The sequence below is a fragment of the Rhinolophus ferrumequinum genome, chromosome 23, assembly GCF_004115265.2.
Source record: "Rhinolophus ferrumequinum isolate MPI-CBG mRhiFer1 chromosome 23, mRhiFer1_v1.p, whole genome shotgun sequence".
In the NCBI taxonomy this organism is placed as follows: Eukaryota; Metazoa; Chordata; class Mammalia; order Chiroptera; family Rhinolophidae; genus Rhinolophus; species Rhinolophus ferrumequinum.
Genome location: NC_046306.1, coordinates 39,826,626 through 39,841,275, shown reverse-complemented (window position 1 = coordinate 39,841,275; position 14,650 = coordinate 39,826,626). Strand labels below are relative to the sequence as shown.

Sequence of the window (14,650 nt, the reverse complement as noted above, 5' to 3'; positions counted from 1 at the left end):
GATTTGGGGAAATCTTAATTTTCAAAACTGAAAACTAGTAAAATCAGACAGGATGATGCCCTTGAGCACTGCTGAAAGTCATCATCAGTACTGGCATATTCCTCTCATGTCTAGCTGAAAGAATCCTAACATAATGTCACATGTATTCTACAGGACGATAGGTCCAAAGTCCCTTCAAGATTTAGAGGGGGACCCATGATTTGCCACCTCATACTTGCAATCCACCTGACATTTACCAGCTTTCCAGATGCGTCGACCCAGAAACAGAAGGGCAAATACCTGGCCCTGTGGTGACTGTAATCTTTTCCCCTTCCATGAATACTTCTTAGTGTTAAGCAGGCAACACTCCAGAATCCAAGGAGAAAGTACCACGCGCTGCTCAAGGGAAGATACAGAACAGAGAAGTTTATTTTACACTATCTGTCCAAGAAAACAATCGCCATAAACCAGTGCAAAATGTGCAACAGAATCAGTAAGTGTGTCTTAGCTCTGAGAGCCCAAATTGGTGATTTCCTCTCCTGGTCCTCCATCAGGCAGGTGCCCCATTGGCCTTGTTTCACACCCTCAACAGAAATATTCAACCAATTTGTATCAGGTTATTTTTATAATTCATACCAGAATGTGTACAAGGAGCAGGGAAAACCGTACCGAATGAATTGTAAGTGATCAGTGCTTAAAGTAAATACAAGGGGAGCACGGGCAAGAATCCACAGTTTCAATAAATACAAGTGTAACAAGCATGGGTGGGTCTCAACTGGTGGAATTAGTCTGCATAATAATTCAGCATCATACAAAATCTAGCAGGGCTGTTGAGCAGTGATTGGCAACAACGTTCACAATAATTTATGCCCTTGAGTGAGTCTGCAATTTAACACATTCTGTGGTTTCAAAGGTGTCAGTTCCGTTTTCTCCTTCTCTTGCCATCCCTCCAGGAGGGGACGGGTGGAGCTGGGGCAGCTTGGCCTCTGCGACCTGGAGGAAGGACGCTGGCCCAAGAGCCAGCTGTCAGGGTCCAGTGTACACAATACCAAGTGGCAAATTGGGACTTTATTGACGATGTCTGTGCAAAGTGCGCTTCTCTCCATTTTCCAAGAAACCAGTGTCTGTAACTCCTGCACAAAAAGCAGTTGCGGTCTCTGGGTCACTCCCTGTCACCCCAAGTGTCAAGCATTGAGAGCACATCTCAGGGACTCACAGGTTGGGAAGCTTCTGCCGCTGACTGCGGCCACCTCATGGATGGATGTTTAACCAGGGCCCCTTGTCAAAGGCTTCAGGCAGGCTAGAACTATTGCTTGAGAAACTAGAAAGAACCTAGTGAGAAAGTGAAGGTCATAATGGACGTGTGGGAAGCTGTCTTCTTCCTCGGAAAACCTTACACACCCTAGGTAAAGCCTACAGGACTATGGGGGGCATCCTTAGGTATGAAATGCCATGCATCTGTACCTGGTGGTGAGCATTAGATCCACTCATGCTCCAATGTGCCTGGGATTTGATTCCAAGACACAGCAAGGACACCCTGTGGATCATCGACTAACCAGAGCCCAGTGAAAGAAGTTGCAAGAGAAGCTCTTGATCTCCAGAAGAAAAGGAGTAAAAGGGGGAACACCCAAAGCAAAACAACCCCCCAAACCTAGTAACCTAGGAATTACCTCAAAGCATAACAAAATCGCAAACACTTCCTATATAATCAATTACCCTCTCTTCGCTATCTCTTCGATAGTCTCAGGTCATAAATTAGATGAGTCTTCCATCCAATAACTTAAAAAAGGAGGAGGGATTGTAGTAAGTTTTGCCTGGCTTGGGCCAGTTAGCAGCCAGTTTTTCTAGAATCTCAGTCACTGTTCCAAATGGAGCTTGAAAATTCACATGGATGTTCAAAGTCTTCATACGGAGGAGGCAGGAAGGGGTGGGCAAGAGGGGCTGGGTGGCAGGTAGGACCCAAGGAGGAGGAGGAGCAAGGAAAGGGGCAGGGAGAGCCTGGGCCACCGAGGCAGGAGCAGAGGCCTGTGAACAGCGTGGGGCAGACAGATAGGATGCCCCGGCTTTGGGGTCCCGAGTGACTCGAGGTGTGGCCGGGTCTTGTATTGCACAGAAAAGAAGGAACTGAGCCTGGGCAGGCTGCCCAGTACATCAGTGCTCCCCACACATGGGCAAGTTCACGAAGGTGAACACGTTGAACTCCGTCATGATGGAGAAGCACAGGAATACGCCGTACAGGAAAAGGCATCCGCACCCGAGCTTCTTGTCGAGCTGCCACTTGTTCAGGTGAACGCCAAACACCTGAAACACACAGAGGGGGTTAGAGGGCAGCAGCCTGAGGGCCCGTGGGCAGGTCACTCATTCTCTCTGGGCCCACGAAGTCCATCTCTCACATTGCAGAAGGTATAAGAACATCAAAATCAAGAAGAATGGAGTGAGAACCTGCTGATCGTGGGAAAACAGAAACATAATGATGGTAGTAATGAACACAATCATAGCGGTCGCCGTTCTTCCCCTGGACTCCAACACTGCAGTGCTCTGTGCTGGCACCACCTCTTCTGACTCTTCACCCTCTTGCCCCAAGCAGATCCTGGCTCTCCCTGAGGATGCCATCCCCACAGCTTCCCCAGGTGGTGGCCACATCTCTACCTGCTCCTGTGCCTGGAGGCCAGGAAGTTGTTCCCCTTGATCCACACTGCTACTTCCATACCGTTTTCCTTCTCTTCTCCCCCAAAGCACTAAAGTCTCTCACTGTCACACTCTACCCTGCTTGCAGTCAACTCTGGGCACTCCTGGCATTCCTAAGAGCCCTAAGTCCCCTCTCATTGCCACTCCTGTTGTTGGCACTCCTGAAATCACTTCTTAATGAGTTTTCTATCCACCAAGAGCACCTTCCCAATATCAGTTCTCTTGAGTCTGTATCCTGTCCCATCTCAGTTCCTCACTCCATGCCACATCCTAGACCTGAGCTAGGATGCCACATGTGGCCATCCAAATTTAAATGTAAATCAAATACAATTAAAAAACTCAGTTCCTCAGTTGCAGTAGCCACATTTCAAGTGCTCGATATCTACACGTGGCCAGTGGCTACTGTCCAGAGCAGATACAGGACATTTCTGCCATTGTGGAAAGGTCTGTTGGACAGCACGGCAGCCTCGATCTTGCTATTACCAGTAACAGAAACAGCTCTGTTATCTCAGTGTCAAACATCCCACTTTCTGGCCGAAATCTCCTGTCTTTCCCGTTCACTTCATCTGGTACCCCAACTCCCAGAACTCTGCAGACCCTACAACCCAGAATTCACTGGAACCAACACCGTTTCACTGAACTTCACCCACCTTGTACTCCATTCCCTCCTCACCTCGCTTAAGTTCCACCACAATTGCTACAGTCACTCCTGGCATCCACTTCCATTTCTTGTCCTCTCTCTAGCCTTGTTGTCTTTGCCAGCTAAGCCACAGCCCTTAGGTTCAAGCCAAGCTTCCCTCTACTGCAAGCTGCTTCCACCCAGCTGACCCAGGCTGGAGGAAAATGCCCAGCCAGGCTGATGGGTCTCACTTTAATTTCAAGACCACAAACCTTCAGGGGGCCATTAATGTTTTATGGCAATCATCCCACATTTCCTAGTCCACCACCTCTCCCCTCCCTAGACGGCTATTTCACTCCACTCCTCTCTCCTCAAACCCCCGACACTCCTTTCTCTACTCTCACTCTCGGCCTGTGACCTTGTTCCCATTTCACAGAGCTCCCGTCGCCACACCTTCCTGCCCACCTTCTTTCCTGTTAGTGAGGACCCACCCTCCATGGCCCTGTCCATGGCCCACTCCTCCATGCGGGCACGAGGTCCCACCTCCCTGTACTGCTTAAGGATATGGTTCCAGCAATCACCCTCTGTCCTCTTCACCTCTCCCCACCCCGGATTATTCTAATTGGCATACACAATGCTGCTTTCTCTCATCTTAAACAACAACTATACTTTTTGTGGATTGCCATTTCTCGCCATTCTTTTCAGCAAGATAACCTGAAAGAGTTGTGAATACCAACTGCCTCCAATTTCTCTCCTTCCAACCTCTGTTAACTTATTCTACTCAACCTTCTGCCCCATCGCTCTGCAAACTACCCTTGTCAAGAGCACAGATGACTCTGCACTTTAACCCTAATAGCCAACATCAGGACTCCTCTTCCTCGACAGAGCAGATAACTCCACTTTGAAGCACCTTCTCCACGTGGCTCGCCACACTCTTCTGGTTTTCTTCTTACCTCTCCAGCTGCTCTTTCTCTGTTTCTTTTGGGTTTTATCTTCATCATCCTGACTCAAATCCTGGGTCTCTTTTCTATTCTGTCTATACTCACTCCTTTGATGAGCTCATCTAACTGCATGGCGTTAAATACCACCTATATTCTGGTGTCTCCAGCTTGGATATTTCTCCTGAACTCGGACTCATCTGTCCAATGACTATCTTGACCTCTTCCCTTAGATGTCAAATAGGCACTGCACACTTAAGATGTTTGAAATTGCTCTTCTTCCCCAGTCTATTTTTGTTCAACCTTTCAACAGTCCCATTCTGACAGCCCAGGTAGTGGTTAGGCCAATCTCCTACAGGTTGTAAAACCATAGCGCAGCATAAGTAGAAGCACTGTTACTATGAGCACGCACTTTGATGTGACACTGCTTGCTCCTCCATTCATGTGGAGTCAACTTCTATAGGCCTCAGTTGTCATCTGTATAATGGGGCTGATGTTTGTGACTACCTCATGGGGGTGTGGGGAGCTCCAAATGGCAAAATATATGCAAAGTATTAAGCATAACGTGTGGTTATTACAAGTATCATAACCCTAAGTCATACCAGGCCCAAAGAACCTCTAAGCTACAAAAGAATACATTATGTAGATTTTCACTTTTATGTAAGGCCATATTTGCTTTGGTGAAACCTTGACATTTGACTCCCATCCTGATCTAATAAATAAATTACCTCTTCTATTTCTTGCCTGCCCTTCTGAATTTCTGTTCTCTAGCATATACAGAGGGTACCAAAAATATGTATACACATTTAAGAAAGGAAAGAACTGTAATACTCAAAAATTGTAATCCTCAATATATACCAATAACAAAAGATGAATACAAGTCATCTGTATACATTTTTTTTGGCATCCCCGGTATATGTTAACATGCTAGGTGTAATTCAATGATTATTTCCATGAAAATTTCAGAAAAAAAAAACGTAGTGTGTCTCAATGTTTATTAATATGAAATTCAACATCATACTTGTATGGTAGTGGATACTTCATGTGGGTCAATCCATGTGTTGGTGCAAATTTGTTTGCACCATCCGTGTCAGTTGAGTTGGGATATTACATCACACAAAGGGATGTAATGGCCAAGACAGTGGCATGGCATAAAAGTGCACTGTCCATAAAATACATTCTTAGTCACCGAGTATTTGTGAAATCCATGGATTTATGGAGATGTTTAGTACACTGGAATGGTCAATTAATTAGAAATTAGCCTTCTGTGGGGACTCTTGCAGAAGAAGTGGGACCTCCCCTTTGTTTCTGATAAAATGATTTGTGTTTGACAGGCTTCTGGGAGAAGCCTGCCTCCTTTCAGAAAGAGAGAAGGATTTCTGGTGGGTTGCTAGGATCCACTTCTAGAAGAAACAGTTACGAAGGCAATGGGACATCTGGAGGTCGATTGTCCTGATCCACCAGGAGGCCAAGCCCATCTGGTGTCCAAACAAACTCTTTAGCCAAAGAACCCCGAGGGGGCGTGGGGGAGGGAGAACATGGGAGCTCAAGAGTAAGGAGAGAGCTGCAAACCTACTGTGACAAAGACAGAGGCCAGGAGCAGGCCCACGGAGTAGATTAGTCCCCTGCTGTTCAGCCGAATCTGTAAGAAAGGATGAAACAGAGTTAGGCTTCCAAAAAGGCATCGGATTAGTGCAGGGCACTCAAGCATCTCTGAGTAGGAGTGAGTCCAAATCTCTAGGATGGAAAACAAAAGGCAGCCTCAGCAGCCATGCTCTGCAGCTTGCAGTAGGTACATGCATTTTCCTAAAACACCCAGAGTACATCCTGGTCTGGTCCACTCGGCCCATTCCATCCTTCCCTCCAGCAGCAATGCCCATGGGACTGCCCCATGGCTACTTGAATTCTCCATGTGTGTTGCTTGATTCTTGTTGCTCACAACTCTTCCCTATAGACCTCACCTCCAGGGAGTTTAATAAATTTTATAACATGGGGGATGGGATCAATATTTTGAAAAATATTACTAAAGTTTTTATCTCTTTTGAATTGAAATGTCTGTGACCTTTTCCCCAACTTGATACGAAAAGGTGGGTGAGGGTTGCTATCCTGAGCAAGCAAAGAGGAAAGAGTTATTCTGTTTCTGATATTTGTAAGAGGATTTTGTTTGCTTTATTTTTCACAGTAATACAATAGGGCTAACAGCCAAGCTTTGAAGAGAAACAATTTTTGGAATTCTTATAGAACACTGTCCCATAGAACTTTCTGCGATAATACAAATGTCCTACATCTGTGATGTCCCATAGAGCAGCCATTTGGAACATGGGGCTGTTGAGCATTTGAAAGGGGCTGGCTCATATGAGAAACAAAATTTTTATTGTTATCTTTAATTAATTTAAATTTACATTTAAAGAGCCACATGTGATTAGTGGCTGCAGTATCGCGCAGAGCAGGTAGAGAATAAGGGACCCACCTGGTCAACAAAGATTTTAAAGTTTCTTCCATAGTGTAGAGAGGATGTCTCTTCTGCTAGGTCATGAGGCTGGCTGCCCTGAGATAGAGCAGCTGTGCTCACAGAGTGCTCCCCACCCCTGCAGACCACCAGCAGCAGTAGCAGGAGCTGGGGGTTGGTTATAAATACAGGATCTCAGGTCCCACCCTGAACTCCTGTATCAGAAACTATGGGGGTAGGGCCCATCAACCTGTGTTTTAATAAACCCTCCAGGGGTTTAAGAACCACTTACTTAGAGAAAGTATTAAGGCTAAATCCACTTCTGATCTCCAAGGGTTCTGGACATGGGTCTTTGACATTCATTTTTCACCTGTTCTTTTAGAAATTGTTATGTGCATCTAGGTTTGGGAACCACAACATCTCCGTCCCCCCCCACACACCCCGTGTACACTATCCTGCTGTGAGTCAAAGGCTCACCTGTGTTCACAGAAAGGACAGCGAGGCAGGTTGATCATATTTTATTAGAGAATGGAGTGGTGATTATTAGAAGGAGTAGTTTGGGGTCCTGTTGACAAAGTTCAAGATACCGCTTGCCATCCTTTCATCAGTTCACCCCCAAGGTGTGTATGGGAACAAGTGAGTGTCTCCATAAAGTGGGTGCTCGGTTCATCTTTTGATGACAGCATACCATATGCCCCAAACAGCCAACCCATTCTGTGTGGACCTTGGAGCATAACGTATCTCTCTAAGCAATGTCCACAAAGGGAATGGACTAGACTCTCCTCTGCCTGCGTGCATAATCTGTGTGAGGCAATCATCTGCTCGGCCCAACCACCAAATGCCTTCCTAAGAATAAAGGATTCAAATCTTATCTCTGTGACACTAGAGCAATGGGTTGACCCAGTGAATTCAGTGTGAAAAAAATAGGAATTGGCCATCTCAGTCCATCTGGTAGCTTAACTTCCTGCAGACCCTCAGCCTGGGTATGGATAGAGTTTCCTCCTTTCATCAGCTATGTTGGAATAAAGAGGCTAATATCCAGGAGTACATCACAAATGCTTGTGCTGAAAGAGTTTCTCTGCCCCCAAAGTATTCTGTCTACACTGACTCTATGACAATCCCCCATGTACCCTGGCCAGTGTGAAAGGGGGAGGGGGGCTCCTTAGAGCAAGATGGCAGCCCCCATGCAGAGTAGGGAAGAGCCTGCTGCGGCTGTCCTCAGTCACATGGTCTTGGGTTGACCCTGAAACTATGAACACACACTCAGAAACCCTTTTGAGCTCTTAATTTTCAACGCTGCATGGATGCTTTCTAAGCATAGGCCAGACTAATGCTCTCCCAGGCCAGCCCACCCTCTGAGCTCCAGGGTCAATCCTTGTCAGCCACAAGAGTTGAGTAAAGAGATTTCCCGCCCTTAAGAAACAGAACCAGTGAGAGCAAAGCTGCAAGCAGGAAAATTCTTTGGCGAAGCCTTTTTAAAATGCAACACATTCAAGCAAAGCCTTTGTACTTTACTTTTCCTACATTCACAGTGTTAAAGAATTGTGCTGCTGAAATTCTAAACATGGCTCTAAATACTAAAGACAACAAACTTTTGTGTGGTTTCTGCATATTTTTCACCTTTTCTCTGCAGCTTCCCTTGGTAATGGACTGCAACACGCTCCCAGGGGTTTATTTTTGTTTGTCATTGTTAGAGACTGGGCTCTTGAAGCCTGTATTGATTCCACACTTTCCCGGGAAGGCAATAATCAGGAATTAGGGTTCCTTCAGTTGCTTCTGGTTCAACTCGAAAGCCTCTCAGCCACTGGAAACTATGGGTGGTTTGGGGCAGGAGTTGGCAAACTATGACCTATCGGTCATATTTAGCCTAGTGCCTGTTTTCGTAAATAAAATTTTATTTGCACTTGGGTCATTCATTTATGTATTATCTACAGCAGCTTTCACACTACAATGGCAGAGTCACAGAGCTGAGTAGTTGTACAGAGACCGTTGGGCCTACAGTACTTAAAATATTTCCTCTCTGGCCCTTTCCGGAAAAAGTCTGTAGGGCATGGGATCCAGTCCCAGCTTCCTGGTTTCTGAATCCCTGCTCATTCACTAGCTGTATTGTCATGGACAAGTGAGGACTTAACTTCCCCAAGCCTCAGTTTTCTGGTGTGTAAAATGGGGATAATACCGTCCCCACCTTATGGTGTGGTTATGAGGATTAACTGAATTAATCCAGGTTAAACTCGAACAAGATCCAGTGTAGGGTTTCTAGGCTGGAATTCCCACCCATTCTCAGGAAATTTTTTTGCTTTCCCATTACTGAATTCCGACAAAAGTTGGTCGGGAAATCGGAAAAATCGGCTCCCTTGAACCCAGGTGGTTGGTAACATCAGCCATCACTTTGTGGAAACGATTCATTATGGAGAACAGAAAACAGTTTATATCTCGGGATTCCGGAACGGGAAAGTGAAAAAAAATTCCTAAGAAAGGGTGGGAATTCCCACCTGGAAACCCTAATCCAGTGTATAGGTTCTCAGTAAGTGTGGGCCCACCCATTCAGGAAGTGCCTGGGCCCACTTCCCTGTCACCCTGGGCTGCTTCTTTTATAAACTCGGCAACTCTGATCAATGCCTCCATGGATGACAAAAAATACTAGGGCGGGGACCACGTCAGACTTTATCCTTTGCCTGGCACAGGGTTGAGCATAGACCACATGATTAATACGTCATCAATGAATGGATAACGAGTACCCTGGAGGTAGCCTTTTGAATGTAGTTTACAAAAGGGCCACTGTTTTTGTGGGGCAGGGTGGACTGGTCAGAGAAAGGCTGACAGAAGACAGACCCTGGGTGCCACTCCTGGATGATGTTCCAGAAACAATGCAATCCCTGTGCAACATTCCTGTCTCCCATCCCCACTTTTTTATGAGCGTGTATAGCTTTTTTTAACCCAAGATTTTATTAAGAAAGTTTTCAAGTATTCAAAAAAGTTGGAAGACACCACCTTATTTTTTAATGAACTGCAACATAAGCTGTAGTACACTTCATCCCTAAACACTTCAGCCAGCATCTGTTAAGTGTTAAATAGAGTTCAGTTATAGTTCATGGGTCTTTTACTTTTAGATGCAATTTCCATATGGTGAAATTCATAAATTATAATTGCACCATTCAATGTGTTATAAGAAATGCATTCACCCGTGTAACCCAAACTGCATCCGTGACTTACAGCACTTCCATCCTCTCAGAAAGTTCTCTTGTGCCCTCCACCTCACCCAGGGGCAATCACTGCTCTAAGCTTCTCTTCCATATGTTGGTTTAGCCAACCCCAGAAACTTCATATAAGTGGAATCATACAGTGGGCACTCTTTTATGCAAGGATTTTCTTAAAGATTCCTTCATGTTTTTCATTGCATCAATAGCTCTTTTTTTTTTTTTTGTAACAGCATAAATATACCACAGTTTAATTATTTTCTACTGTTAGTGGACATCTGGGCTGCTTCTAGTTTTGGGGTATCAGTGTGTATGATTTTATAATTCACAAACAAAATGAAAAGAGATCTACAATGGCTGCTCCTCGCTGCCAGAACTATTAATGAAGAAAATGAAGAGAGCTAGGGCCTCTGCTGAGACCTTAGATGCCACCTGTCACATCCCAGCATCTCCTATCTACAGTCAGGCACGAGGAGCCTCCACAAACTGCAGTAGTTCACCTTTCCCACTTCAGCACACTCCTGTCTCCCTTTTGGGACTTTCTGTCTAGTCGGATGGGACACTCACCTTCCCACCTCTACTCTGCCCATTCCTGCCAAAGTCCTTTTACCTCTTTCAAGTTCACTGGGCCCTTGTTGGCCCTATCCCCCATCTGAAGCTGATCGCGGTGGCATTCTTTGCTAGGTCACTTTCTTACCTTCCCAGCTAGTCCCAGTGCAGAGGGCAGACACCTGGGTCTTAAGTTTTTCCTCCTTTCACACAGCACCTAACATCCCCCCTGGCGCCACAAACTATGTTTAAATGAGAATCTGCAGGTGATGCTGAGCAGGGGTGCGTGTGCGTGTGTGTGTGTGTGTGTGTGTGCACGCACATGCCTTGGAGGCAGTGAGATTGGATGGCAAGGCACAAGAGTGGAGAGCTGGATGGGGAGACTGACCATGGTGAGTGGTGGCTTTCAGCTGATCTTTCAAGCAATAAAGTGAGAAGGCACCAAATTTTTTTTTTAATTGAAGCATAATTTGCATATAGTAAAATGCACAGATGTACATTTTTTATCCGTCAAGTTTTGACAAATGGATGTTTTGACAAATGCATGTACCCATGTAATCCACACCTCAGTGAGAATATAAAACATTTCCATCACCCAATAACTTTCCTTGACGGCAGCAAATCTAACTCAACCCCCTCAAAAACTAGTTTCTTGGGGTGTGCTAAGTCAGACAATAGCACATTTCATCTATGGACTACCTCTGGAAAAGACTTTGAGCTCCAAATATGCACACTGTTGATCTAAACAATTGTTTCCCTGCTTCCTGCCTCACAGATGCAAAGCCCACTAAGTACAAAAGCAGAAAACCTCCATGGCATGGAGGTCATGCCAGGCGCAACTGGACTGAGAGCATGCAAGGCGCAACCAGATTGCTCAGCCCTGACATTTCATATTGTTTTTATTTCTTGCCTTCAAAAATATGCATTTCCACTCTCTAATTCTCCCTTGGCAGGTGTTGCAGAGGAAACAGAAGGCTGGTCAGTTGCAAAGTCACCAGGAATTTAGCCCACGATGTATGTATATTTTCTCGTAGAATACACACACAGAGACCCATTCATACCTAGTTACATGTGTGTATGTGATTTGTAAAACTGAATCCTACAGAGTTTGGGGATCCAAAAGATCCAACCTCAGAGATTCTGACATCCCCATATTATAGCTGAAAATCTCGTTATCGTTTGAGGTCTGCTCCACACAACCAGCAAATTCTTTCAGGAAAAATAAGAAGCCCCTGGATTTTTGCTAATTTATTTATAACTTGGAACACATGTTGCATGTCACTTTGCATTTTCAGATTTGGGTAATTTGAACATTTTTGTGGGCGTAGGTTCCAAATGGATGTGTCTAGCCTTGATTTTATGTTGTAAAATATCACTGGCTGGGACTCTCTTTCCTTGAACAATAAGTGAGGTAAGAAAGTGAACAAGCCTACAGAAAAGAAGCATTTTAATGGCAGCTGGTGCCCAAGTCTTTTCCTTTCCAGAGTGCTCTCACAAACACACAGTTGTGTGAACAAAAGGGAGCAACATAGTAGATACGACAAGCTCAGGGGGCTACGTGGCAGGCCTGACAAGCTCAGTGACCAAAAGTAACCACACAGGGTGGTCTGCTCATAAATGCCTAATGGGGCAGGTCGTGCAGGTAGTCACGTCCCAGGCCTACAGCTTCTTTAGCAAAGGACAGTCTGTACCTTAAGTGAGCCCTGCCCATTGTTCTCATGGATCTAGGATAACAAACCTTTGAAAAGTCAGAGTATATTTCTTTTCCAGACCCATTGAAAGCACAACTGCTGGCACCAGAACACAAGACCACCAGGGCATGAGACCTGGAACCCCCTCATTGTTACCTTGTTCCCCACGCACCATCTCTATGTGCTGTAAATGTTAAATGTCAGTTATCCTGTACCCACCAATGTAAAACAGGTATGTGTTTCTCCATTTTGCTTTTTATCCAAATCCTAGAGATGTCCTCATTTTGCATTTTCCTGCCTTCTTAATTTACCACCAATGAATTTCATGTAACCTTCCTTACATTTTCTCCTTTGATTCTAAATATATAAAATGAGCTGCAAAACTGCCATTCTCTGGAGCATTTTCTTATTTCGTTGAGATATTGCTTCCGGGCACATCCTCAAAATTTTGGCTCAAATAAATTCTTACAAAATTTTTCTATAGATTTGGACCTTCTTTCATCGACAGCTGCATTGAATTCTAGTAACAACTCTGTGAGCTAAGTAAGGTGGGTTTTGTTTTCCCACATGAAGATGACGCAACTGAGGCTCAGAGAGGTTAGCCACTTAGCCAAGGTAAGATTCCAGTCAATTCCAATTTGTGTGTGTGTGTGTGTGTGTGTGTGTGTGGTGGGGGGAGGAGGAGGAGAACTCCCCAAACATCCAAGCAATTCTGTGACACCAGATGGGTGTCCTACAGTTTACTCAATCCTGACACTCTTTGCCTGCTGATAGTGTCAGGTACCACAGGTTAAGGGCTCAGTTCTACAAGACTGTCCCCCACCCCTACTCCCCATTTCAGATGCCAATTGCACGTCCAGGTTGTCACCTGTGCTTCTTATCATCTGGCTTTTGATTGGTGGTTCCAATGACCCTCTCCTTTGGTTTGATTAATTTGCTAGAGTGGCTCACAGAACTCAGAGAAACATTTTACTTACTAGATTACCAGTTTATTACAAAAGAATATCACTCAGTAACAGCCAGATGGAAGAAATGCAGAGGGCAAGGTACAGGAAAGGGCACAGAGCTTCCATGTTCTCTGAGCCACCACTCTTCCTGAATGTCCACCTGTTCAGCAACCCAGAAGCTCTCTGAGCCCTGTCTTTTTGGGTTTTTATGGAGGCTTCATTATACAGGTGTTATGATAAAATCATTGGCTATTGGCAATTGATTCAACCTCCATTTTCTTCTCTCCCTTGAGGTCAGGGATGGGTGGGACTAAAAGTTCAAACCTTTTAATCATAAGATTGGTTCTCCTGACAACCATCCACCATCCTTAGGTGAGGTCTAAAAGTCACCTCATTAACATAACAAAAAACACTTTTTACAGCTCTCATCACTTAGGAAATTCCAAGTGTTTTAGGAGCTCAGTGTTACAAACTGGGATGAAGACCACGTATGTATTTCCTATTATAAATCAGAATGTCACACAAGGCCAGGAGGCTGGTAAGGGGTCAAGTCTGCACTTAGAGTTAGACCCTGGACTGTAAATTCTAGACTCTTACACCCTTCACTCCTTAAGAACCCTCAGAGGTGGCACCTGGGCCTTTCCAGACTATCGTTTCTGTAAGACTCCTCAATGAATTGCGAGAACCACACATGCTAGTGTAGCAGATACCATTGGGAACCCAACTGCACTCAACCCTCCTTACCACTTTGGTGAAGCCAGCTGCCTCCTCAAATCAGTACCGGCATCTGTGACTGAGAGCTTTTTCCTGAACCAGGTAAGTGCCAAGCTGCCCTCCCCCAATGACTCTCTGGGGTATATAAACACCTCAGCTCCCGTGCCCCTCAGGTGGGGTCATTCTGGGACAAGGGTTGCACCATTTCCCAGAACTTTCCCAGGACTCAGCTCTAGTCTCCCATCGCAGTGACAGACTTGCTAACATGCCTGCCCTTGGATGCCTTCCCTTCTTGTCTCACCGCCCCACTCTCCTCCAGGACTTTCCTGCCCCTCCCAAATAAACCCTTCATCCCCAATCCTTATTTTCAGATTGAATGGTTTCTACGGGAGCTACACTTTGACAGACAATGAGATGAATCAGCTTCAGGTAAGCCCTTCCATGGGGGGACCTGTGAAGACCCTGCCTTCCCTCAAATATCACCTCATTTTCCTGACAGAGCACCTGAAATCAAACAGGCAATATTCACTTTAAGGGGACTTGGTGGGCTGTCACTATAGCACCCAGGAGCTCTGTTAGAGCAACTTTGAGAAGAATCATTTATTCAGATGGCACCCAACTATCTCCAAGTTACACGTCTAGGTCCTGTGGGAATACTGTGTATACTGGCCTTGGCAGTGGCATTCCAGCATTCTGCTGATTTCCATGGTGTCAGTACTCCGACCACAGTCAACTGCAAGCTACCAATGTGGCTTCACTGAAGGTGGGGTTAGGAAGAACTGTGCCGTTGTCCCTGGGGGTTGGAGCAGGCATTTTCAGAGAAAAACGAAACAACTGGTCCTGGCAGTTGGAACAGTGTCCTGGTATTAGGAACCTGAC

At 45.4% G+C, this 14,650-nt stretch overlaps 1 protein-coding gene across 3 annotated transcripts in view; it reads right to left on the bottom strand.

The window, feature by feature from the left end:
• Window positions 1-316: 316 nt before the first annotated feature.
• The window catches only part of SLC24A3 (solute carrier family 24 member 3), a 494,345-nt gene continuing 480,011 nt past the window's right edge, over window positions 317-14,650 (bottom strand). The window contains exons 16-17 of one of the 3 annotated variants that reach the window (XM_033094853.1): window positions 5,797-5,866; window positions 317-375 (exon numbers count right to left, since the gene is read on the bottom strand). In XM_033094853.1, the coding sequence (XP_032950744.1) occupies window positions 332-375; window positions 5,797-5,866 (114 nt within the window). In that variant the 3' untranslated portion in view covers window positions 317-331. The other 2 variants (XM_033094852.1, XM_033094851.1) reach the window with 2 other exon arrangements.